General features: G+C 33.9%; 1 protein-coding gene across 34 annotated transcripts in view; it reads left to right on the top strand.

The window, feature by feature from the left end:
* The window catches only part of MAPK10 (mitogen-activated protein kinase 10), a 567525-nt gene that overhangs the window by 473946 nt on the left and 66032 nt on the right, over positions 1 to 27547 (top strand). For 22 of the 34 annotated variants that reach the window (XM_054683822.2, XM_063808956.1, XM_001156310.6 and 19 more), the window contains 5 exons: positions 4729 to 4858; positions 8834 to 8892; positions 10056 to 10194; positions 10867 to 11032; positions 13492 to 13563. In XM_054683822.2, the coding sequence (XP_054539797.1) occupies positions 4729 to 4858; positions 8834 to 8892; positions 10056 to 10194; positions 10867 to 11032; positions 13492 to 13563 (566 nt within the window). Of the gene's footprint in view, positions 1 to 4728; positions 4859 to 8833; positions 8893 to 10055; positions 10195 to 10866; positions 11033 to 13491; positions 13667 to 16380; positions 18717 to 22781; positions 22854 to 27547 lie in introns of those variants that run through there. The other 12 variants (XM_063808966.1, XM_054683820.2, XM_009447981.5 and 9 more) reach the window with 6 other exon arrangements.

Below are 27547 nucleotides of genomic sequence, written 5' to 3'. Positions count from 1 at the left end.
GATAAAGGGGTTATCACCCCACAGAACTACAAACTGCCATCAGAGAATACTATAAACAACTCTACACAAATAAACTAGAAAATCTAGAAGAAACAGATAAACTCCTGGACATATATGCCCTCCTCAAACTGAACCAGGAAGAAGCTGAATCCCTGAATAGACCAATAATGAGTTCTGAAATTGAGCAGTAATAAATAGCCTACCAACCAAAAAAAGCCGGGATGGATTTACAGCTGAATTCTACCAGAGGGGCAAAGAGGAGCTGGTACTATTTCTTCTGAAACTAGTCCAAACAATTGAAAAGGAGGGACTCTTCCTAACTCATTTTATGAGGCCAGCATTATCCTGATACCAAAACCTGGCAGAGATATAACAAAAAAAAGAAAACTTCAGGCCAATATCCCTGATTAGCATTGATGCAAAAATCCTCAATAACATACTGGCAAACTGAATCCAGCAGCACATAAAAAAGCTTATCCACCATAATCAAGTTTGCTTCATCCCCAGGAAGCAAGGCTGGTTTAACATACGCAAATCAATAAATGAAGTTCATCACATCAAACAGAACTAAAGACAAAAAACACATGATTATTTCAATAGATGCAGAAAAGTCCTTCAATAAAATTTAGCATCATTTCATGTTAAAACTCTCAATAAACTAGGTATTGAAGGAACATACCTCAAAATATTAACAGCCATTTACAGCAAACCCACAGCCACTATCATACTGAATGGGCAAAAGCTGGAAGCACTCCCCCTGAAAACTGACACAAGACAAGGATGCCCTCTCTCTTCACGCGTATTAAGCATAGTAATGGAAATTCTGGCCAGGACATCAGGCAAGAGAAAGAAATATAGAGGATATTCAAATAAGAAGAGAGGAAATCAAATTGTCTTTGTTTGCAGGTGGCATGATCCCATACCTAGAAAACACCATAATCTCAGCCCAAAAGCTCCTTAAGCTGCTAAGTGACTTTAGCAAGCTTTAAGGATACAAATTTGATCTGAAAAAGTCACAAGCATTTCTATACACCAATAGATAAGCAGAGAGCCAAATCATGAATGAACTCCCATTCACAATTGCTACAAAGAGAATAAAATACCTAGGAATACAGCTAACAAGGGGCATAAAGGACTTCTTTAAAGAGAACTACAAACCACTGCTCAAGGAAATCAGGACACAAACAAATGAAAAAACATTCTGTGCTCATGGATAGGAAGAACCAATATTGTGAAAATGGACATACTGCCCAAAGTAATTTATAGATTCAATGCAATTCCCATTAAACTACCATTGACATTCTTCACAGAATTAGAAAAAACTATTTAAAAAATCATATGGAACCAAAAAAGAGCCCAATAGCCAAGACAATCCTAAGCAAAAAGAAGAAAGCTGGAGGCATCATACTACCTGACTTCAAACTATACTACAAGGCTGCAATAACCAAAACAGCATGGTAATGTTACAAAAAAATGAAAAAGACACATAGACCAATGGAACAGAATAGAGAACTCAGAAATAAGACTGCACGTTTACAACCATCTGATCTTTGACAAATCTGACAAAAACAAGCAATGGGGAAAGCATTCCCTATTTAATAAATGGTGCTGGGAAAACTGACCAGCCATATGCAGAAAATTGAAACTGGACCTCTTCCTTACACCTTATACAAAAATTAACTCAAGATGGATTAAAGAAGTAAATGTAAAACCCAAAACTATAAAAATCCTAGAAGAAAATCTAGGCAATACTATTCAGGACATAGGCATGGGCAAAAATTTCCTGATGAAAATGGCAAAAGCAATTGCAACAAAAGCAAAAAAGGACAAATGGGATCTAATTAAACTAAAGAGCTTCTGGACAGCAAAAGAAACTGTCATCAGACTGAACAGACAACCTACAGAATGCGAGAAAACTTTTGCAATCTATCCATCTGGCAAAGGTCTAATATCCAGAGTCTACAAGAAATTTAAACAAATTTACAAGAAAAAAACCAACCCCATATAAAGGGGGCAGAGGACATGAACAGTTACTTCTCAAAAGAAGACATTTATGCAGCCAACAAACATGAAAAAAAGCTCAACATTACTGGTTATCAGAGAAATGCAAATCAAAACCATAATGAGATACCATCTTATGTCATTCACAATGGTGATAATTAAAAAGTCAAGAAGAAACAGATGCTGGCAAGGCTGCGGATAGGGATGCTTTTACACTGTTGGTGGGAATGTAAATTAGTTCAGCCATTGTAGAAGACAGTGTGGCATTCCTCAAAGACCTAGAACCAGAAATATCATTTGACCCAGCAATTCCATTACCGGGTATATACCCAAAGGAATATAAATCATTCTGTTGTAAAGATACTTGCATGCATATGTCCATTGCAGCGCTATGCACGGTAGCAAAGACATGGAATCAACCCAAATGCCCATCAATGATAGACTGGATAAAGAAAATGTGGTACATATACATCATGAAATACTATGCAGTCATAAAAAGGAATGACATCTTGTCCTTTGCAGGGACATGGATGGAACAGGAAGCCATTATCCTTAACAAACTAATGCAGGAACAGAAAACCAAACACTGCATGTTCTCACTTGTAAGTGGGAGCTGAACAATGAGAAGACGTGGACACAGGGACGGGAACCAGACACATTGGGGCCCATTGGGGCCAGGAAACAGAGGAGGGAGAGCATCAGGAAAAATAGCTAATGCATGCTGGGCTTAATACTTAGGTGATGGGTTGATAGATGCAGCAAACCACCATGTCCCACATTTACCTATGTAACAAACCTGCACATTCTGCACATTCTGCACATGTACCCAGGAACTTTAAATAAAATAAAATTTTTTAAAAAGTGGAAAAGAATAGTGTGGAATGTCATTATTAAAGAGTTCCAGGACAGACTTAGCTGTATTAACTATATCAGAACAGGATTGTTGAATGAATGAGCAAAGGAATGAATGAGAGAGTTACTAGCTCTACCCTAATCTTCAGTAACACTCTATACCCAGAGTAGCAATGTTTATTTAGCACAAGGTCCAAATTTTCAGAGCATATTGACACACTGGAGTTTATTCAGAAGAAACTGACCAGATAGTAATGGGACTTGAAACCACATCTGACAAGTGATGGTAGGGGACTGGTAATATTTAATTTAAGAAAGTAAAGACTTAGGGGAAAAATGCTAAAAGCTAAGAGTTAAGAGTGTTGACTCTAGGCCACGCATTGTGTGCAGCCTTTTAATAGATTTCATATATTATGGTTAATAATGGAAAGGAAACATTTTATTTTGAGTTGCCCTGGAAGGCAGGACTAACAGTCGTCAGTGGAAACTGCAGAAAGATAACTCTGCTTATTAGAATGATGGCATTTCTATTCTCAAAGCTGCCGAACAATAGAAAGAGCTGCTTAGATATAATGATTTCCATGTTTTTGGAGGTGGGCAAACAGAGAGACTGGTGAAACTTTTCATGGACATATTTTAGAGAGGAATGAGTATTAAATGAAAGTATGGACCAGGTGAACTCTAAGACTTTTTTCAACCTTATTCTGTGAATCTATCATTTTCTTACAGCACAGCAATTCCATTTTTGGCCCCTAGTTCTGTGGCATGAGCCTTCAATGGTCAATGTTACTTCTAATTTAGTAGATCAGTTGTAGTGGATTCTGGTTTTGCATTTCCTCCTGACAACTAAGACAAAACCCAGCAGGACTCAAAGTTTCAGGGATGGGTCACATTTTTTGTGAGGGCATCATTAGGTATAATGGCAAAAAGAGCCTCTCTCACTTTCTCATTTGATCTCTAAACTCATGTACTCTGCATATGAGAGAAATAGCACCAAATATTTAGATTGCTTTTTCAAAGCATTGTAAATTTTCATTCTCGGTGTGAAAGCTTCACGTGTGAATAGCATTTATTTTTGTCTTTGTATTTAAATGCAGTTATTTACGTTTCTAAAACTCTCTGATTGCATTTCTTATTTTGAGCTGTGTTATTGTTAATGAGAGTACACTTTGATCATCAGCCCACCAGTGCTTTTATGGCAATTAACATCACATCTTAAAAATTGGTTCTTAGTTGGGTGCCATAGTATGTGGCTGTAGTCACAGCTACTAAAGAGACTGAGGCAGGAAGATACCTGGAGCTCAGGAGTTCAAGACTAGCCTGGGGAAGATAGCAAGACTCTGTTTCTAAAAAACAGTAACAAACAAAACACCTGGTTCTTGTGAATGGGTATAGAAAATGTTCATTTAAAACAACCAAAGAACAATGAAATTTTATAGCTATAAAATATTAAATATCATATATTAACATGAGAAATTCAAGCTCCGAGAGATTAAATGACTTGCCATAGTCACATGGCTAGTGGGAAATTTGAATGCCTGTCTTACTTCTTTATTCCACTCACTTACTGAGGCAATTATATGCTATATTCTTGGCAAGATCTTTTTCTTCTCCTTTGCCCTCTTCTACTCCTTCCCCCCTTCTCCTGTTTCTCCTCCTTCCCTTCCTCCAACTCTTCTTCATCCTCCTAGCTTGTAGAATATTCTTATGCCAGTCACTCATATCTTTACTTAAAACCTGATTGGCATGTGACCAGAGTAGACAGTATCTAAGGTTCCGAAATAGCATTTTCTTTACCAGTATCCTTAATCAAGTAGGCAAGAGTTCTAAGGAATCTTTTGTTCTTAATTCTGAGTTGCTCTTGCATCTCTACAGTGCGGCGTATGATGCTGTCCTTGACAGAAATGTGGCCATTAAGAAGCTCAGCAGACCCTTTCAGAACCAAACACATGCCAAGAGAGCGTACCGGGAGCTGGTCCTCATGAAGTGTGTGAACCATAAAAACGTGAGTTTGTTATTTTTAAACTTCTGGCAGTGGGAGTTTGTAAGATTGGAAAAAGAAAATGTGTCTGTACTTGAGTAAGAAAGGCTTTCTTTGCTTTGCAATTCCTGCCTCTTAAGATTGTTTATCCTGCCAATATGCTACATTCGATTTCATTGTCCTCATGGTAGCTTTCTGCTTAAAAATCACCTAAAAACCATATGATGTGGAAGTGATGAACTTTATAAATATTTCCCTAGTTAGAAAATTTACCATATTTGGTTATCTTGCTCCAAATTGAGAGCTTCAAGAAAGAAACAAGACAAGCAAAGCCAAAAGCCAGAAAAAAAACCCTGCAAACCACCATGCTACATTTCTTTATAATTTAGATTTAATTTAGATTTATAATTTAGATTTAATTGCCAACGGTTGAGTTTTATTCATGTTTTCTCCTTTTTATTTCAGCTGTAGCCTGGTGGTGGCCTCTAATTGTTCAGTGAATTCACTGTGTGTTGGCATCTTATTTTTTTCAGGGGTGGGCAAGTATGTGAGTACATATTTGCAAAGCACTTGAGAATGGGATCAAGAGCTTTTTCTCATCGGAACTCAGCTGGGTAGACCAGTAAAGGACTTTCTTCATTTCAGAATCTAAGCTCCTTCAATCACAGGCCAAGACATCTAGAATTCTTTCTGTGCTCCCCTTCTTCTTAATAAAGATAAATAGGAGATAATTCATTATTTTAATAACTTTTATTAATAAATAAATTATAATAAATACATCAAATACATTTTAGATATAAATATATAATAAATTATAAATTATTATAAATAAAATTTTATTTTCTTAAAAATCAAAAAATAACTTCATTACAAGTAAAATTATTCTAAAGTATAATAGCTATAATAACTCTCTACAAAGTTCTTATGTATGAAAATTACACAGAACACATTACCAGTGTGGTTTTATAAACCAGGGATCTTGTCCTAATGCTCGCCATCTACCAGTGGCACTGAGAAGACACAAATGTGTTAGTATTAAGTTGAAAGATATTTGAAATGCAAATATGCAGATTCGGGCCCCATGACAGTATTTCTCTTTTCCTCTGTTACTCTACCCTGATGATTTTTTAATTCAGTCATTTGACATGTATGTGTTGAATGAATAAAATGTGCCAGGAACAGATCTAGATGGTGAAGAAAACAGACAAATTGCTGCCCATGTGGAGTTCATGCTCTATTGGCAAGAGCAAGGCGATCCACAATAAGACAGGTCAATGTGTAAAATGTCAGGTGATGATAAGTGCTATTAAGTAAGGCAAAGCAAAGAAGGAATATTTAAAAATGCTGGTCAGTGTATGGTGGGATAGGTTTACCCTTTTAAATAGGCCAAGCAGCAAAGGCCTCACCAAGAAATTGAAATTTTATGAACTGCACACCCATATCTAATATGGCCATGCAACAAACATGAGACTTCTGGAAAGGAATATAGAAATGATAGAAAGGATGGTTCCTATGAAGAGTTATATACTAAGTTGTTCTTTCAGTATGTTAAATAAAGGTAAGTGCAAGATTAGCCACATGATCAATGCAATATATTCTGTTATACCGAGGAGGATGGAGCATAACATGGGCAATGAAAAATGGATGGATACAAGCAATGAATCAATTGTATGGAAAGTTTTCCATACATGTATTTATATTTCCCTCATCCTCATTCCAGACCCTGTAATGCAATAGAATGTAGAGAAATGCTCACTTACTTGGTCAGTTTGAGAGAATACTTCCCATTCTTGACTGAAATGTTGGAGACTCATATTTATGAAGCCTAAAAAAGAGTTCCAGATTGCAGTGATAATTTATAAATAGCATCCCACCTGCTACCTTCCTTTTATGTGTGTATGTATGTATGCAGAAGTCTACAGAAACACATTTCTGGAACTTTTTATGAAGAGGAAATTCACTTACAACCAAATGTAAATTTCGCATTAATAAGAACGTAGAACTGTGTTAATACTGTGGAAAGCAAAGGAAGAGCAAAATAATCCCATTAAATCTTTAATAATAGTGAAGAAAATCTGTTTAGAAAATACTTCTTTATGGTGTTAGTTTGGTCCCCTGTTTTCTGTATTTCTTATCAACTGAAAATTAGATTAAAATTGTTATTTAAAAAAAGAAAATAAATATTCAATTCCAGGAACTAGTGGGGCCTGACAAACATAGATTCAATCTGTGTGTCTCAAGATGCTGGAATAAAAGAACTGAGATTCCTGTCTGGAAACTGTTGGATTAAAATGGAAATTTTATAGCTGTGATAATCTCCTTCTACAGATGCCTTTTTAAAATTGACTATTGGTAGGAATTAGAATTTATAAGAGAGCAAAAGAAGGATAGAAGAGAAATTCTTGAAGAGTAAAAAGTAATAAAACAAGGTCATAGGAAAAGGGAAAATAAGAACATACAGTAGGGAATAGATCTTGATAAATTACCTTTTAAAACAATAAATCTTGATTTACTTAAAATTGTAATGCTGTTTTCTAAATTTTTAAAATTATCTAGATTATTTGTTCACTAGGTGATCTGGGCTAGCATTTTTCCATTTTTAAGTAGTGTTCATGTGAATGTTTGTGTGGATGTAATGTGTGCTCTATACACAGTCTCTGATATTTTTGTTTGAACAAATAGCAAAATGAAATAAATTACTTTATGAGATTGATAAAGTCCTAGAGAAACAGACCCACTGTAGATGTTCCAATGAAAGGTGTACTTCATAGGCATTTTTCAACACTCACTAGCACTGAGTACACAGAATAACATGGCACTTTAATCACAAGTTATAAAGATAATTTTAAAACGATTTTATTTCTATATGAATATTCCACACTGCAAGGTTGCTTTAGAAGAGATGATCTTGTATTTTTAAAACTATATTACAACCATTGCCATATATATGTATACTAGAAAATATTGGATGGTACTGTGGTTATTTTTTGTCAATAATTTCTCAATCAGTTAAAACTACGTGAGACATAAAACATTCCATAGAATTGAGTCAATTTCTCAGGTGTTTAAACTAATTTTGTTTTATGTTTATTACTCCACATGTCTTTATATCATTTATAAAGTTTACTGAAATTCATTGATGCTTTGAAGCTGCTTAAATCTTGACCTTGTACTTATCTAATTTTTATAAAATAGTTGCAACTATCTTGTGAGTATAAGATTTTTATATATTTTTATATTCATTTCCTACTGGCACGTTAGTACCAAATATTTAGCTGGAAGAACATTTTGAGTTATTGATGTATGTACTCTACTCAGAAATGTGACAAGGGGTTTTTACAAAATTTGCTTATACTAGAAGGTAGATTTTTTTACTAGCTAATATATAAAATAAAGCAGGAAACAAAAAGCTTTTAACTGAATTTAAATAACTTTAAAATAATTTTCTATTAAATCTATCATTGATATCATCTAGAATGCACCTTTCCCCACACATATTATTGGAGCATTAGTTTAATATTTGAGTGTGAGGTAGAAGTAAAAAAAAATATAAAGTAACAACACAAAAAAATCATGAAGTAGAACACGACTTTGTTCATTTGGAGGAGAAGTATCCCCTTGCTAAGTGTCGCTGAGTGTTTTACTGCCATCTCTCCCCTCACATGGCATTTCTTCCTTTTTTGTTTAATCCCCCAAAGGCCCATATTCTGCCACAAGGAATCACACTTGAAAGCAGTGTAACAATTATGCATCTCTCTGACTCTTGCTCTGCCCAAGAATTGAGCTTTTTAGCTGCATTATTAACCTGAAGACAGATCATCTGTTCTTTCTGAGCATACTTTTCTGTGTCCTCTGAGACAGCTCAAGACATTTTTCCAACTTCTCCATTTCTGCCATAGCACTAGTGAGTGACTTTGAGTTGAAATACAATTTAAAAATAATACATTCTCTCTCTTTTTTCTTTCTCTCGTTTCCTCTGTCCCTTCCACTCTCTTTCAGATTATTAGTTTATTAAATGTCTTCACACCCCAGAAAACGCTGGAGGAGTTCCAAGATGTGTAAGTAACAAAACTCGTGAAGGAAGGGAGAGCACAGCACTAAGATAGCCCAAGGGAAAATCACACACACCACACACACACACACACACACGCACACACACACACACACACACAGAGTTGAAATCCCTTATACTGCTCAAAGAGAGGTAAGAGGTGGGGTCAAATGAAAGGGGTCCAGTGATATGTAAATAAGATTCTGTTTGTGGGGTTACTTCCTGGAAAGACATTCTGCCTCCTTTTGGCCTTGTGGCTTTATATACTTTGTTGTTCCATGCTCTTGGTCACTCAGGGAAGGCTTATTTATTTATGATTATTAATAGATTCCACGAACTTTCTACAATGAGTTAATTTACCTGAAGAAATAGTAATAAGGCCAGGCATGGTGGCTCACACCTGTAATTCCAGCACTTTGGGAGGCTGAGGCAGGTGGATCACAAAGTCAGGAGATCAAGACCATGCTGGCCAACATGGTGAAACCCCACCTCTACTAAAAATACAAAAATTATCCAGGTGTGGTGGTATGCACCTGTAGTCCCAGCTATTCAGGAGGCTGAGGCAGGAGAATTGCTTGAACCCGGGAGACGGAGGTTGCAGTGAGCTGAGATCGCACCACTGCACTCCAGCCTGGGTGATGGAGCGAGACTCCGTCTCAAAACAAACAAACAAACAAAAAGAAATAGTAATAAAAGGGACGTGAAAATTATCTTTATTCTTTCTATCTTTGTAGTGTCATTGATTTTGTGCAAAGTCTACCCAGTAGTGACAACAGATGGAGGAGAGGAAGTGATTCCCTAGCACCTTGTCTTTAATACAGATACATTGAATTTAATGGAAGAAGCTGTCCTTAATTTTTTTCTTATTTGAAATTATAATACTCACAAAAGAGTTGAGGGAATACAGGGGAAAGTGAAAGCAAAATTAAGGTAAGAAATCTATGGACATGAACCAGACACTAATAAATGCTTTTTCTACTAGCAACCTTTTGGTAGGGTTCGTATAGCTAACACACATGCAATACCTGGAAATTCTCAAAGTCTTGATTAAGTCAAAGGCAGAGCTAAGAAGTTCAGAAGACTTACAGAGTTAGGAGAGCATTCTGACTAAATCAAAGGACTTCATAGATCTTGTGATCTGGAACTAACACTGTGGATTCACCCTTCTAGTTACTTAGTAATGGAACTGATGGATGCCAACTTATGTCAAGTGATTCAGATGGAATTAGACCATGAGCGAATGTCTTACCTGCTGTACCAAATGTTGTGTGGCATTAAGCACCTCCATTCTGCTGGAATTATTCACAGGGTAAGAACACCTTCTCTAGGATTACAGTTCAAATGCTTTAAGCGGAAGAATAACTGTAGATTATTTTCTTTATACGGGGGGCATTGGTCAAATATACTTCCTCATTTCTTTGATACTAGAATTAGCACCTAGTTCACTAATTGTAGAAGGAAATTCTAGTTATATTGTAGTTGAGTTTGTTCAATGTTATGTTTTGGCTCATTGAGATGCAGCTTCTTAGAAGCCTCATGCTTTCAGCTCCTTGATTGGCAGAAGTCATATGTGCAACTGAAATAAGAAAATTCATTTCCATAGATGTTTCTGGCAGCATAAAGACAGCTTCCCTGATCTGTTCTTCTGTCAGGCCTAGAAATTATATATATGTTGAAAGATTTATGTTGTCCTAAGGAGAAACCTAACAGAAGACAATAAATTTTTTTTTTTTCTAAAACCTCTTCCCAAGATTAGTGTAAATTGTGAAAATGATAATACAATTCTTTTCTGGGATTAAAACACTTTCCAAAAACTAATAGTTAACTTATTTGTAGCAGTAATCATTTGCCTTATTTAGGGCTCTGTAGGCAAGGGGGACCTCATCAGTGCTACTGCAAAATGGCTATGTTGATTGAGTCAATGGAAATAACATTTCACTTGATACTGGCTTTTAATTTTTTCCCTTATCCTTATTGTTAGGATTTAAAACCAAGTAACATTGTAGTCAAGTCTGATTGCACATTGAAAATCCTGGACTTTGGACTGGCCAGGACAGCAGGCACAAGCTTCATGATGACTCCATATGTGGTGACACGTTATTACAGAGCCCCTGAGGTCATCCTGGGGATGGGCTACAAGGAGAACGGTAGGGATGCTTCGGGAGAGCAGCATCAAAACCATGAATAAAATGGGTGCACGTTGTAGATAGCCAAGGGGAATGTTCTCTTTTATGTACATGCTTTTATAAAGTAGGGCTGCCAGATAGCATATTCAGGGTTTTTTTTAAATACTACTGGTAAGAAACACTCATTAAAAATGTGAAGGATGTTATTGAGAAGTCAGTTTTGCTAGAAGAGCACTAAATGTTAATAGTGAAAAAGAATTGTAAATGGAGTCTGATTAAACAGTCAAGTGGATGCTGATTAGCACACGTGCCTAGATATTGAGAAAAATTGCTATTTGGGTTGCAGCTCAGCTGAGCATGAGTGTGAAAGCAGGAAGGAATCTACCACAGTTAGCCATGTGGCTTTTATGTCGTATCTCAGACTGATGGCTGTAGTTCCAGAAAAAGACAAGCAAAAAAGTGACACAAATCCTTGGAGTAAAAATCTTCATAGACAACTTTGAAATAATCCAAATTATTTAAACTGAATAAGAATTTCTGTAATAATTTAAGCTGCTCTGTAAGAAATATTTAGAATAGCAATTGCCTAATAAATCCTTATATATTCCAAAAATCGTAAAAAAGGAAAATGTCAAATTTGACACTACTGCTTTCATAAAGAAAACTTAATGTTCATGAACACTTTAAAATGAAGGCTATGGAAGGATTCTTAAAAATGTATTACAATTGAGTGTAGTTGATTAAAACTAAGGATTTATTAAATATCTGTTAGAAAGCATTGCAATGTATTATTTTGATGAGACTATATCTTACAAGTAATGCACCATATTGAAAACATATTCAATATACTTAGGAATTAAAATAGTTTTAAATTAGGATTGTATATGTATTCAGTGTATCTTTAATATTTATTTTTATATTCTATTCTATTTAGTTTTTAGCAGTCTATATTAATAAGTTTTATAAAAATAATCAGTATATTTTTATGTACAGGTGCTACAGGGTACTTTTGTGAAAATTCCCTGGCCACTGAAGTTTACAGAAACTTCTTTGTATACTCTTAGATTAGAAGACAGATAATGTATGTATGCATTTATACAGAGGAAGTTAAAAAGTCACCTCTTACGAAGGTCAGGTTCACCCTGGTGGGCAGTATCGGAGTTCTGGTACCTTTTGACTCAGAAGAGATGAATCTAGCCCTCCTTGCTAGGCAATACCACATCTAATTTATTCAGAAAAGAAGACATTTTTATACTTTCTTCACGAGTTATTTTTAAAAAGTCAAAGGAGAAACAAAGTCAAGAATCAAGAATGTACAGGAGACTGGGGGGTGGGGTGGTCTGAATTTGCCTATTTGGGCTTTCAGATCTTGGCACTACCAATAGCTGGTATTAAAATCCCTTTCCCTTCCCTCACTAGAAGGAATTGCAAGTTGCTACCTTAGGTTTTTGACTTCTCTAAGTCCATGGAGGAGGCCTGCCTAGCACCCTGGTGCTGCCCTCCCACCAATGGGAGGAAGGTTATCATGCAGAAAAACCTGCTTGCTCCCACATCAGGCATGCCCTGCTGTCCCCTGCACCTAGCCCCGCCTTCCTTCCCCATGGAACAATTCGGCCAAATGATTCTGCCCAAAAGTTCCCTTTGTCCATAATGAAAAGCAAGTTGGAAAGGGGTAAAGATTGGTAAGAGAAGGCAAAGCATGTTTTCCTAACAAGTTTGACAATTTGGAAATAAATATACGTACATAACAATTTTTAACACCTTTAATACTTTTTTCACTTTCCTTCCAGATGACTCCTTTATACGTGTGCTAATTCATCATATGTCTTTTTTCTTGAAATATTTCAAATGGAAACTAAAACTGATGTTTATTTACAAGAATAAACTTCTGAAGGAAAAGCTAAGTCCCAAATACCAGGAATTCCAATTCTTTTGCCTCTAAACCATGGTTCCAGTCATTTCCTGGTTTATTGGATTTGGTTGAATTTATCTTGTTTTTGCCCCAGCCCCCTGGCCCCCTGAAAAAAAGGTGGTCTCTTGTTGCCCTATTCTCTGTAACCGAATAGAATAGAAAATGAAAATAGCCACCTCTACAAGTTAATATTGTTTTCTATGCATCCAGAAAATGACACAGAAAACCCTTTGGTGGCTTTTAGCTGTCACCTGCCATGGAGATACTTTTGGTTTAGCTATTGCTTTTCTCAGTCACCAATGTCACCACTTTGTGGCACTACTGACAGGCAATGTAAGGCACCCACAAAGTAATGGGTTTTTAAACATTAATTTGAGTTATCATACTAGACACTGTTTATGTAATAGCATAGTGCTGGTTTGAATTCACCTTTTGGCCAACTTTTGGTGGGAGGTGAAAATTGTACTTTTAATCAAACTGTTCTTTTTCCTCCTCCTTCAGAAGTCAATTATCTTAGTTAACTTTACTTTCCTCCCTTTTCTTCACTACCCTCTCTCTCCTGTTCTAGTGGATATATGGTCTGTGGGATGCATTATGGGAGAAATGGTTCGCCACAAAATCCTCTTTCCAGGAAGGGACTGTATCCTTGTACCTTTTGCTACAGCTTTACCTGTTTTGTTCTCTCTCCCTTTTAAACACATAATGATTTTACCAGGAGAGTAAAGATAGAAGCAAAAAGTTGGGTAAGTGGTGTTATTGTAATAAAAAAGTGATAATTTCTATAATCTGACCAGTACTGAAGACTACCTACCACAATGATTTCTTTTAATTAAATTTCAATGGGCTTTTTTCTTCTAAAATTACTTTCTTGCCTGCAACTAAAAATAGAAATGCTATTTTTCTTTAATAACAAAGGCCACCAGATCCCAAATGATTAAAATATATTTACCTTTATAACTAGCAAAATAAGTCACTATTTGCAAGTCATTTTCCATCTCCTTTCTAAAACTATTTTGTGCTTCTACAATATTTAGGCATAATAATTGCTCTCCTTGCTGACATTCTAAGCTTCTGTCTATGGCTTCGTTGATTTAAATTACTCTTGACACTAAATCAAGTCTTTAACAGGTCAATATAGCATATCTTCCTCAAAATATGAACTTCTGCATTTAAAAATTGTAATTATTGTTCAAGTTGCTAGTGGTCAGGTGAGTTTAATATAGACTTCTCTCACCTGACTTGGAGATGTGACATAGACATACATACTTGTTTTCCCAACTAAATTTATAATTTCATAAAGCAATTTGGATTTAAGTTCTACTACTGAGTCCTGCAATAGAGTCCATCAGAAATTTCCTGTAGAGCTATCTATGATTTGGAATTATCAAATGAACTGATACATTTCTTAAATGGCCAAAAATTCACTCTCTAGTAAAGGTACAGATTTGTGTTTGTAATATATAGACAATAAAATTTACATATAATAGTAGAATATACTTTTAAAAATACAAAAATACCTTACTACAAATATTAATGCAAATCTAAGTACAATCACAATTGACAACTTTAACAATTATAATACAGGATTGAATTTAGTATATTTATTACATATGGATGTTTTGGAAATTGGCAATAACCATGTGACCCATAACTCTATTAACCATTCTATTTGATTGATAAGAAAGTTTTATTAAGGAATCCTTCTATTATGTAAGAAAGGTTATGATTTTTATTTAGGTGTTTAAAAAGTCCAATAGTAAAAAACAAAAACAAAAAAACCTGACTCAACAAGAAGTGGGTACCATAATAAGCTTGTATTTAGGTAGGTATTTATTCATTCTGCTGGATATTAATGAGATAGTCTCTAAAATCCACTAGTAATGTAAGAGTGATGACATATTCTAGAACTGCACTGTCTAGTAGGTAGCCACTAGCCACATGTGGTTATTCAGCACTTGAAATTAGAGCTAGTCTAAATTGAAATGTGTTGTATGTGTAAAATGCATACCAGATTTTGAAGATATTTTTAAAAGCATGTAAAATATATTACTAATAATCTTATATAGCTTGTGTTAAGGTGATAGCATTATGAACATATTGGGTTAAATATATATACTTTTTTTATTCTTTTGAATGTGGACATTAAACTTAAAACTACATATATGATTGGCATTTGTGACTGTCATTTTTCTATTGGACAGTGCTGGTCTAGAAGATAAGAAAACCACATGGCAACCATTTATTTATAACCAATCTTAAGGTCTTGAATCTCTGTTTGCTCCATGTTCCTTTCCTATCTATAGTGTGAAGTATCATTTTCACCATTAGATTTCATATGGCTACTTAGGAAAATTTATTTCACTTTACTTATCTATAGTTTGGGGATTAATTATATACCTAATATAGTTTATTTGAACAATATTATAGTGCACATTCATATTTAAATGTGCTGACTTTATTCAAAAGTAGGAATTATTTTCTTTATGCTTTTGCCTTTGGTATATAACACACTTTAGACAAAAAAGGAACCTCTCAATCAATACTCAGAGTGAAGTTGCACAGCCACATCTCTCTAATGCACTTGTCAGTGGAAAGCAAAAAGCCACAGGATTTCTCATTTCCATGTGACATTTTGTTACATGTCACTTGATTTCATGTAGTGAGGTTGTTCTCTGAGATCTTATTTAGCTCTTCAGGCATTTATGAGGATTGCTTTTCTTCTATTTTGACAATATTAAATTTAAAAGCCAATAAAAGAGAAAAAAAGCAAAAAGTTTTAAACTCAATCTAACCCTTCAGAAAAACAAACAAACAAAAAAAACAAAGCACCATATTGATAATTTTATTTTCTCTTAAAAATTTTTCTCTTGGAGGTGCCCCCACCCACCTTTTTTATCCTAGTTTGTTTTAGAAAAATTTTTGGAGCTGAAATTAAATTGTGTGAAAATTAATACATAACATTTATATCCTTGATATGTATGAACCTAGACATTTAAATAATCTCTAATACAGATAATGTAGATTATAATAAAGGTTTGCATTTATTATATAAATATATGTATTTCTTTATCTCAAGTGATGATTACATAGTACAGCAGTCTTTGATAGCCTAGTGCCATATGTGATAATGACCCTGCATGTGGACCTAAAAGTTAAAAAAAATTGCATAAAGACACCTACAATGGAAAGCCTTTTGCTTAAGTTAAATTTTACCAAAAAATGAGTAGATATTTTCCAATGAAATAGGTTAGAAAAAATGTTTCCTTTTTGAAAATGTTTCCATTTGGATTTCTTAGCCCCTTTTACCTATACTTAAAATTATAACTGAATGTTTAAAGTTATAGTTACATTTAAAAAATAAACCTATAGAAATCTCAGTTAAACAATGTGCTTTCTTAATTTTGAGTGGAATTGTTTTATTAATCTTTAAATGAAATTATTATCATTTTATGCACAGGACTTCCTACCAACAACTGAGCAGTCAGATAACCTCTCAAACTATGAATATCAGACACAAGGCTGAGGGCTGATTCAAGTTATTTATCGGCAGAAGAATTACACAATTTTAAGCATATTGAAATTACTCTAACATTTATTGGAAGAAATATCAAAGCTAAGTATATGCTAATTGATACCTTGACTACTTCCAGGACTCTGCAGAAATTTCAAAAAACAATTAGAGGTTCTCATGTCTTTCACCTAGAATTATTCAGAGTAATTTATATTAAATTACTTTGAGGCTGAAAAATGATGTGATAATACTATCATAATAATCAACATTTTTCTTCTCTCTTCACAGAACTTTTAAACTTGAACCCTAAGCAAAAATAGTAAAATGTCTTGACAAATCAGAGAATCTTATGAAATTGTCATTGATGACTGAAGTTTAACTACTTTCCCACATTCAAACTATCTTTGCATTTTGAGAAACATCGTGGGGGTTTCTTGGTGGTTGATATGATCTAGATGATATCACAGGGAATTGTCTTGGTTACTAAATTAGAATGTTGGCAAAATAAACAAAATTGAACAAAATAAACAATACATATTTGCTTTTCCACTTATTAGTTTGCTAATTACTTTAATATCCAGAGGATCACTTCTTAATACTTATTTTTCTTGTGTAAAGTGTTTCTTAATTAGGCATACACTATCACACATTTAATTTTCACTATAGTTTTATGATTAAAACATTTCGTAGCATATATTTTTACATAATGTAGTTTATTTGAACATTATAATGCGCATTCATATTTAAATATGTTACTAAACATTCTTAAATGCATGCTGACTTTCAAGTTAGAGAGTAGTAAATAGGCCAAGTCCATTTTTTTTTTATGTAGTCCAGAGAACAGATAAAAGAAATCAATGACTTTAGCTTCACTCAGATTTTGTTCCTTTCGATAAAATTTACAGGAAAGCAGCTTTACAATGCTTCCTTAGAAGTTTTTTCTGAGAACTATCCAGTCATTCACTGCCTCCACCACCCCAAACCCCAACCAGGTCATGCCATCTTGTTGATTATCAAAGACTCCTATAGTCCCAGTATAATTTTCATGAGTCCTTTCCTCAAACCTGCCTCTTTTAGATACATTCTTCAACCTTATTTTTTCCATTCTACTTCAAATGATAGCACCTTCTTTGAGCAAACCCTGTGATGTTCCTTTATCTAAGTTCTTGGCCAATATTCTCTGGATATAAAGTTAAAGACAGGCATACTGCATGCATTCTGGACCTCAAGTATATTATATCCAGAGCTAACAGCTGGACTGCTAACATAGCTCCTCTTGCCTTTCCCTCTGAAGAACAGGAAATTGCAGTTAGAATGAAAGAGATATACATATAACCTTGCCAAGGAGCCAAGTTATTAAGGAGTAGGTAAATGGTTTTCCAAAAGTATATTTGAAGAAATAAGAAAAACACCCTCGAATTAACTGAATGCTATATCTTTTTAAAGTTTGAATATGAACATTAGGAAGGATCAAAGTAAAATGAACAAAAATTTGTGGTTACAGATTGTTATATCCATCTAGCACAGAGATATTTTAAAATTCTTCTTACCTCTTTGAAATAATAGTGCTTAATTCCTAATAAACTTTTGCAACTAACAACTTACTATATAGTCTAACTCTGTTTCTTAGAATTAAGACAATACAGGGTTATTTCAAACAATATAAAATGTATGGCTTTAAATAAAGTTAGGATGAAAAAATGTAGTAGGCATTCTTTCAAATCTATAAGCAAATTGCATGTAATTATAAATAAATATTTAAAAATAAAATTATTATTTGAATTTGTTTAAAAGAATACATTTTTACCACTAGTGTGCCTGCTAACTCTTCTCTTTTGTTATTATTTTATGAAAATGTGAGGCAGGGTTCACCAGAATGGGAGCTGGAGATTCTGAGGTTGTAAAGAAATAAAAGCAAGTTTAATAGGTAGACTCAAGGAGAAAGTCTTTTTCTGATTTCCTGGCATTACAATATTTAGCATTAAGTTCTGTGAATTGTTGCTTATTTTTCTTACTTAGATTCACATGTGCAAAATATGTACATTCTTAGTTTATTTATGTATGTCAGTAGTCTTTTAGAATTCTATCTTTGAACTGAAGTTTAGTACAAGGTCCTTTTGTTAAATAACTAAATCTATGACTTAGTTAACTAATTTTAAAAGAAATGTTCTAATTTTATAACTGCTAACTTTATAACTTATAATTTTTATAAAAATTATAACAAATAATTTTCAAAGAAATGTTCTGATTTTAGAAAACTATATTAAATCTTCTTGCTATTGTGTGTTGAGTCATTCATTGAGAGAAAATTTGTCTAAATTCTACACTAAATGAAAATATACTTAGGTGTGTTAAGGAGAAGTCTGAGAAATTGTGATAAAAGAGTTACGTAATCCCCCAGAGAGGAAACATTTTCCAGGATAGAAGCTCACATAGTCCAAAAATTATTTAATTGTGGATCATAATTTAAGCTATTAGATGGAGTGTGGAAGTAGCAATATAGTTCTTTATTTATTTAGATTTAACTTCCAGGGCTTACATTGTATAATTTCTATCTCTTGGTTAGAAGTAGAAGAAAGATAATTTATTATAAGCTAATTTCTGACAAATAATGTGACATGAGATTTTCAGAGGTTCTCACTCTGAAAATTAACCATATTTTGGTAACACCAAAATTTACTCAACATTTCTTCTAAGGAAAGTGACTCAGCATCTGAGTGTTACAATTGCAAGTGAATCTGCCTTCTGCCTATGGGAATGATAGAATGATGATAAAAGAATGTGATGAATCAGAATTTTAAAAGCCAACAGAATTCTACCTTGGCAGCATTAGTGTACAGAACTCTTACAGAGACCCAGATGCTGTATCAGATTGTTTCAGAAAGCATAAAATGCAGTTTCCAACAGTGATTGAATTTGCTAATTACTTCTAAGGTCTATGCACAGTCCCTATTCATTGTAATACCTGTCAATTTCATAAAATAATCTATTCTTAACTTGATTAGCAATATATATATATCACTAATATATTCAAATACATATTGTATTAGTATGTTTATGTATCCTAATATAGAGATATTAGTAGAGGGAAGGCTTACTACTACTACCTTCCTGTTCAATAAGAGTTGGTATCAAATTCTTTTATTATACATTTTCTGTTAGTGGAGATGGCAAATTCATGAAGTTTAGTACAATGAGTTTATCTTGAGCCATAATCCTGTCTTGAATACATAAAAATCTATATAAATTTATGTGCATATATTCAATTTTTGTAATTCAAGATAACAGAGCTTATCATTTCTAGGCACAAGGCTTAGCATTTTGGTAGCATAGATATAAATATTCTCTAGGAATAGTGAATGGTGAGTAAAGTTAAAATGGGAATTAGAAAGATTTCCAGGATATTATCACCCAGAAAGATATATTAAAATAAAGAAAATGAAATTCAATATGTACATCAGAATTTCAGATCTAGAGCTTACATCTCTGCATTATTTTTATGCAAAAGATTTGTGATCTATTAAATCTATTTTGAGTTCTGCCCATGAAGATATATATTTTAAATAAATATTCTTCTTTTACATTGGAGTATCTCCCAGATCCCCCACACCAAAAAGAGAACTGTGAGATATACCAGTTATTAATACCAATTATTAAATCAACAACTGGGCCAGACATGGTCTCTCATGCCTGTAATCCCAGCACTTTGGGAGGCCGAGGTGGGCAGATCACAAGGTCAGGAGATCAAGACCATCCTGGCCAACATGGTGAAACCCCACCTCTACTAAAAATACAAAAATTAGCTGGGCGTGGTGGCGTGTGCCTGTAATCTCAGCTACTAGGGAGGCTGATGCAAGAGAATCACTTGAACCCAGGGGGCAGAGGTTGCAGTGAGCCAAGATCGCGCCACTGAAATCCAGTCTGGTGACAGAGCTAGACACTGGCTCAAAGAAAAAAAAAAATTAACAACTGTATAGAACCAACTGGTGCTAAAGCAACATAGAGATCAGAATTTAATTTAGGCCATCTGTTGTTATTGTTGTTGCTGTTGTTTAAAGGCATGTGAAGAACAGAAAAAAAAAAAAAAATCAAGGGATTTTAGCCTGAAAGATAAAATTGGCCAGGTTTAGGAGAGGAATGGTTAGGGATTACAGGTTATAGTTACATACTTTAAGGTTCTTATTTGGATGAGGAAACACAGTAGTTCCTGTTTACATAGTGAAGAGAAGTTCCATAGAGTCAATGTGAGTCAATATGTAGGATGCCTTTCTAAGTGGTTTCAACAGTAAAATAGATTGCCTAGTGAGTGGTGAGATTCCTCCACTGGAAAGATTTCTTTATTATAGATGTAAATATATAATATAATTATGTAAATTTAAAATAAATAAAGCTTTTCCAAAGATATTTAATTCCCAAATATAATTTTAATATATTATTTAATACATGATGATTTGATATGTAAATAATATTTATTGGGGACTTGCTATGTACCAGGCAGTTGTGCAAGGATCTTTATCAGACATAAGTTTTTCAAGTCTTTTATAAAACTCTACATAATAAATACAGCTTATCATCAATATTTTAGGGGATAAAATTGAGGTTTAGAGAGAAGTAACCTGGCTAAGGTCACATAGTTGGAAAGTAATAGAAGTGGTTCTCTAGCAGAAAAAGATGAATATCTTGCTAGAGATATTGTAAAAAACAATTTTATACTAAATGAGAAATAGAAATAGATGTTTCCTAAGTCCCAGACAGGTTAATGGCAGAAACCATTTTTTTTCTAAACATTTGAATGGAGACAGGCAAGAGAAAACACTGCATATTGAGATTTTTGGTCTCAATGTTTTTTGTATATCTCTTCCACAATATCTATAAAATATAGATAATCCATAAATAGCAATTTAGTCAAACTGGTCTCTTTGGACAGTATGATAGGAATACTTGGAATTTAAAAATAAATATGTTTTCCATTTTTTTCTTTAATCAAAGATTTCTCAATACCACCCTGTTGTGAGACAGATATTACTTGAAATTACAAACACGTTAATAATAAAGGGATGCACAACTGTTTGCTCTATCTTTCCCTGATATTTCTGCATGTCAGTTGCTTTCCTAAACTGGAAGCAAAACAAATTTGCTTCTTTGGGTATGCTTATCACCTTCAAAGCCGTAACCATTTCTTTGCAGTGATCACTTTGTTTAGGTGTTAAATCAAACAATGGAAACTTTGAGTTTAACCCGAGTGAGATTTTCACATTGGAATGAATCTCATGAGGATCTCTTTAAGGTCACTGCCAAATTACAAGATGTAATTTGAAAAGTAAGTGGAGCAAAATTATATTGTGCTGCTATCTTAATGCCTTTCCCTATTTGCTCCCCCCCAGCATCCCTAATTCTTCTGTTTATTTTTCCCCCCACAAGAATGCCCTCTCTTTCTGATTTTTAAGTACAACAAGTGAGTAACCAAGTGTAGTACAAGAGAGAGATTTCACTTTCTTGCTTCACCCTTCCCCATTTTGCCCCTCCCTCTGTGCGCTCTGCCCTGGCTTCCTGGTTTTAAGTTCTGGATGATACTTGGCAATAACAGAGAGACCATTATAATTCCACCTTGAATTCCAGGTTTCTTTTGATTCACAGTCTCAGAAGAAGTATCAGCTCTTTAGTCATGTTGTTTATTTCACATTGAGCGATCCCATTTTGAAAGCCAGCGTTTCTTATCATTATAAGGCAACTGTGTTTATAAGAATAAGACAAGGCTTCCTGCTGAGAAACATGCTCCTTTGATGAGAGTCAATGACACTAAGACAACATATTCTGAAACATTCATTCTTGAACTGGCTTTTCACTTCTGGAACTGTATTTATATTTATAAATAAGGGTAAATGTGTTTTATAAAAGAAACTCTTTTGAGGTTGCTGGCAGCTCAGCTTTTCTTTTTTCTTTTTTCAAATATGTATACAAGAGTAAAAAAGAAACTGATTTGCATATTAACACTATCTAGAATAATTTATGATAAAAATCAGTAGGATTCTAGTAAATGAATGCAAATTAGACCTTTTAAATCAAAACCTAAATTAATCATTGAGTTATAATTGCAAAGTAATGTTATTCTACATTAGGTAGCATTGGGTAGTGTTGTTATTTCAGTTATATGACAGAAAAGGGCCTTGAGAGCCTATGTTCTCCCCTTTCTACCATTTAAAATGCTAATGATCATGCCACTGGCCTGTCATCCAGTCAGTGAAAAGTCAAACTATTGCTCTATGGCATGAGTAGCCCAGTGTTTTCATTTATTTGTTGTTCTATTCCTGTGTTCTTGTTTATCTTCATTTCATTTTTGTTTTCAGTTGACATGTGGTCAGTAGGGTGCATCATGGGAGAAATGATAAAAGGTGCAGTGCTGTTTCCTGGCACTGATCGTATCCTTCTTAGCAGCCAGTGGTATCTATGGGTGTCACTCTCAGTTAATTCCCTTTTGTCTCAAATGCAGTACTGCTTATGGTATTTGTTCACTGTCCTTAGAGAGTTTCTATGAGACTCAATGTCAAATATTTACAAGTTGGCATTATGGCAGAGTAACTTTGTCTCCTAGTAAGACCTTATGTGGATAATACAGTAACAAATATGAAAGAGGCAACCTGATATCAAAAGGTCTTCCTTAATTCAGTTCTACCAAACTGATAACATTGAGTACTCTTCTTTCTTGTTTTTGTTGTAGATGTTTCAAAATGAAGATATATTCATAGCTAGATAATAAATAAAGTCTTTCAGTTCTAAGACTGAAGATTTATACTTTGATATAATGAGAAATATTCATTTGGCATGGAAATTTTTGTCAGATTCATGTTCCTCCACAAATACTAATTGGTTTATTTTAACATATATTCAGAGAGCATGGATGTGAATTTCATTTTGCAATTGATCAAGTTTTTCTAAAATTATTTTTCTTATTCACTCCATTTATGGGAATAATAGCTCCAATTCCTTCTCTTATTTTCTGCATATTATTAACAAGTGCAATAATTAAAACCTCATTAATAATGGTTATATAAAATATCTGAAGAAATACATTGAAATCACTTGAATAAGTAAAAGTGATTCTTTCTTAAGCAGCAAATAATTAACAAGTAAAGATCAAGAGCAGATGTGGTAGCTCATGCCTGTAACCCCCAACACTTTGGGAGGCTGAAGTGGAAGGATCACTTGAGCCCAGGAGTTTGAGACCAGCGTAGGCAACAGAGCAAGACCCCTGTCTCTACAAAAAACAAAAATAAAAAATTTAGCTGGGCACGGTGAAAGTCCCTGTAGTCTCAGCAACAAAGAAACTAGCTGGGAGGATAGCTTGAGCCCCCAGTGTCAAAGCTGCAGTGAGCAGTGATCGTGCTGCTGCACTGCAGCCTAGGTAGGCAACAGAGTGAGACCCTGTCTCTAAACAAACAAACAAAAAGATTCCAGAGGTTCTGCAGTATTAAATAGATATGAATAGTGTGTGATTAGTGATTAGTATATGGATGTGTCATGGGTCCTAGCATCAGGCTTAAAAATAAGTTACTCCCTTAGTTAGTTAAATATCCCTCTACACTTAGTCACTTATGAAAGTTTTATGTCTTCATCCTACTAAAGGTAAAACCTCTGCTTTAATAAAACACTTCAAAAATAAAATTGAGCCTATAATAATGGGGTTTTAATGTGTAATTAGACTAAATCTAATTACTAATATAGTGCATCCATACCATATTATGATTAGCCTTTTGCGTTGTTTCTAATATCTATATTACAATTTTTTATCAAATGTCTATAATGTAATATACACACTTGAGGATTAATATTTGTATCTGGTTTTACATATATGAATATATATATGGTTTCATACATATATTCTCTCTACATATTAAAAGAAAAAGTTCTGGAAATGGCTGTATTAGGCACTCAATTTTTGTTGGAAGAAAGGACTTAAAATACTTCAGTTAAAAATAAAGTTACACTGTTTTTACTTCTGATTATTCTTACTAAAAACTTTTTTCTAATCTTCTGTTTGACACACATTTAAAAAAGTCTTTCTGTCTATATTGCTGTTTTGTCTTCTAAATATACATTTTATTAAACGACATCTATAATTTACCACATCAACATTAATGCTATTTGAAACTAGCTGGCTTTATAAAAACTGAATTCCTTCAGATTTCTTAAAAATCAGGAGGGATTTAAAAAAACAGGACTTCTTTTATTCCCAATAAATTATAAACTTGTGTTTGGCCTTTGGGCATGAATATGAAATTGTCTTTAAGTTTTGGCTGATTTTAGATAATTTGATGAAAATAGACTCAATTTGTTAACTTAGTACTCTTTGCTTTTCCAGAAGTTCATTGTGGTTGAATAATTGGTGACTAAAATGAATATTTGCCACCTGTAAATTAAAATGAGTGTTTTTATGATCTTTGTTATGTTTCTATTAAGAAAAATTAAAACAGATTTCTACAACTGAATTACCAAATACAATTTAACATTTTTTAGAATAGTTTCTTGGGAAAAGTTGCTTGTGTGTCATTTTTTAACATGGGTGCCAAATTCCTTGTAAGCAATGCTTTAGGGTTCGGGTAATGTGGCAGTATCCTGTTCAAAGCCCTTGATATTTGGATATGAAGTCCTTTATGGAGCTCTTGTATGGGGACATATTTGTAAATTTCTTGGAGGACAAATAGGAATCATTTTCTAAAGTATGTCTTCTAATCGTGGGCTGTGGTCTCAATGATTTCAAACATGTTGGTTAAAGTTTTAAATCAGTCTTAAAGCAAACAAATTTTGAACACTGAATATCAAATAATTAACCTCTTAATGTATAAGACATTACTGATTTAAAAAATTCTGTTATTAGAAATGAGTGAGTTATCTGAAAATACAATAAAATTATACCTAAATCTATTAGTTAAATAGAGACATTAAAATAGAGCTGGAGATATGCCATATTATAATGTATACCTATATAGTACATTATAAGGAGTTATGTTATTTTTAGTCAATATATCCTCATTTATATAAAAGCATTCTCAAAACAATGATTTCTAAAAGCTCTTGGGATATGAGCTATGCATAACTTTTTTTAATTTTTAATTTTTCTGGGTACATAATAGCTGTGTATATTTATGGGGCACATGAGATGTTTTGATACAGGCATGCAATGCATAATAATCACATCATGGAAGATGGAATATCCACTCCCTCAAGTATTTATCCTTTGTGTTACAAACAATTCAATTATACTCTTTTAGTTATTTTAAAATGTACAATTAAATTATTATTTTCTGTAGTCACCCTGTTGTGCTACGAAATACTAGATCTTATTAATTCTTTCTAACTTTTTATTTTAGCCATTAACCATCCCCACCCACCACCTCCTCTGCTATCCTTTCCAGCCTCTGGTAACCATCCTTCTACTGCTATCTTGATGAGTTCAATTGTTTTGATTTTTTAAATTAATTTTAATTTTAAGTTCCAGGGTACATGTGCAGGATATGCAGGTTTGTTACACAGGTAAATGTGTACTGTGGTGGTTTGCTGCACCTATCTACCCATTACCTAGGTATTAAGCCCAGCATGAATTAGCTAGTTTTCCTAATGCTCTCCCTCCACCCACCCAGCTCCCCTGACAGGCCCCAGTGTGTATTATTCCCCTCCATGTGTCCATGTGTTCTCATTGTTCATCTCCCACTTGTAAATGAGAACATGCAGTGTTTGTCTTTCTGTGCCTCGCTTATTTCACTTAACATTTTTTAATGTACCACATTTTCTTTATCCATTCATCTGTTGATGGATGCTTAGGTTGCTTCCAAATCTTGGCTATCGTCAACAGTGCTGCAACAAACACGGCAGTGCAGATATCTCTTCGATATACTGATTTCCTTTCTTTTGTTTATATACCCAGCAGTGGGATTGCCAGATCATATGGTAGCTCTATTTTTAGTTTTTTGAGGAACCACAGAACTGTTCTCCTAGTTATTATGATAATTTACACTTCCAGGAATGTACAAGGGTTCCCTTTTCTCCACATCTTCACCAGCATTTGTTGTTGCCTGTTTTTGGATATAAGCTATTTTAACCGGGGTGAGATGATATCTCATTGTAGTTTTGATTTGCATTTCTCTGATGATCAGTGATGTTGAGCACTTTTTCATATGCCTGTTTGTCATTTGTATATCTTCTTCTGAGAGATGTCTATTTAAATCTTTTGCCCATTTTTAATCAGATTATTAGATTTTTTTTCCTATAGAGTTGTTTGAGCTCCTTATATATTCTGGTTATTAATTCCTTGTCAGATGAGCAGTTTGCAAATATTTTCTCTCATTCTGTAGGTTGTCTCTTCACTTTGTTGATTGTTTTCTTTGCTGTGCAGAAGTTTTTAGCTTGATATTATCCCATTTGTCCATTTTTACTTTGGTTGCTTGTGTTTGGGAAGTATTACTCAAGAAATTTTTGCCCTGACCACTGTCCTAGAAAATTTCCCCAGTGAGTTCTTAAAGAAGATTGATAATTTGAAGCCTTATATTTATGTCTTTAATTCATCTTGATTGGATCTTTGTATATGGTGAGAGATAGGGATCTAGTTTTATTCTTCTGCATGTGGATATCCAGTTTTTCCACACCATTTATTGAAGGGACTGTCTTTTCCCCAGTGTATGTTCTTGGCACCTTTGTTGAAAATGAGTTCACTGTAGGTGTGTGGATTTGTTTCTGGGTTCTATCTTCTGTTCTATTGATCTATGTGTCTGTTTTTATGCCAGTATCATGCTGTTTGGTTACTATAGTTCTGTAGTATAATTTGAAGTCAGGTAATGTGATTTCCTCCAATTTTGTTCTTTTTGCTTAGGATAGCTTTGGCTGTTCTGGGTCTTTTGTGGTTCCATATAAACTTCAGGATTGTGTTTTCTATCTGTGAAGAACGCCATTCGTATTTTGATAGGGACTGCATTGCATCTGTAGATTGCTTTGGGTAGTATGGACATTTTAACAATATTGGTTTTTCCAATCCATGAATATGTAATATCTTTCCATTTTTTGTTTCCTATTCAATTTTTTTTATCAGTGTTTTATAGTTTTTATTGTAGAGATCTTTCAC

The sequence above is a fragment of the Pan troglodytes genome, chromosome 3, assembly GCF_028858775.2.
Source record: "Pan troglodytes isolate AG18354 chromosome 3, NHGRI_mPanTro3-v2.0_pri, whole genome shotgun sequence".
Taxonomy (NCBI): domain Eukaryota; kingdom Metazoa; phylum Chordata; class Mammalia; order Primates; family Hominidae; genus Pan; species Pan troglodytes.
Note: the sequence above shows the minus strand (reverse complement) of the source record. Positions and strands in the feature narration are given on the sequence as shown.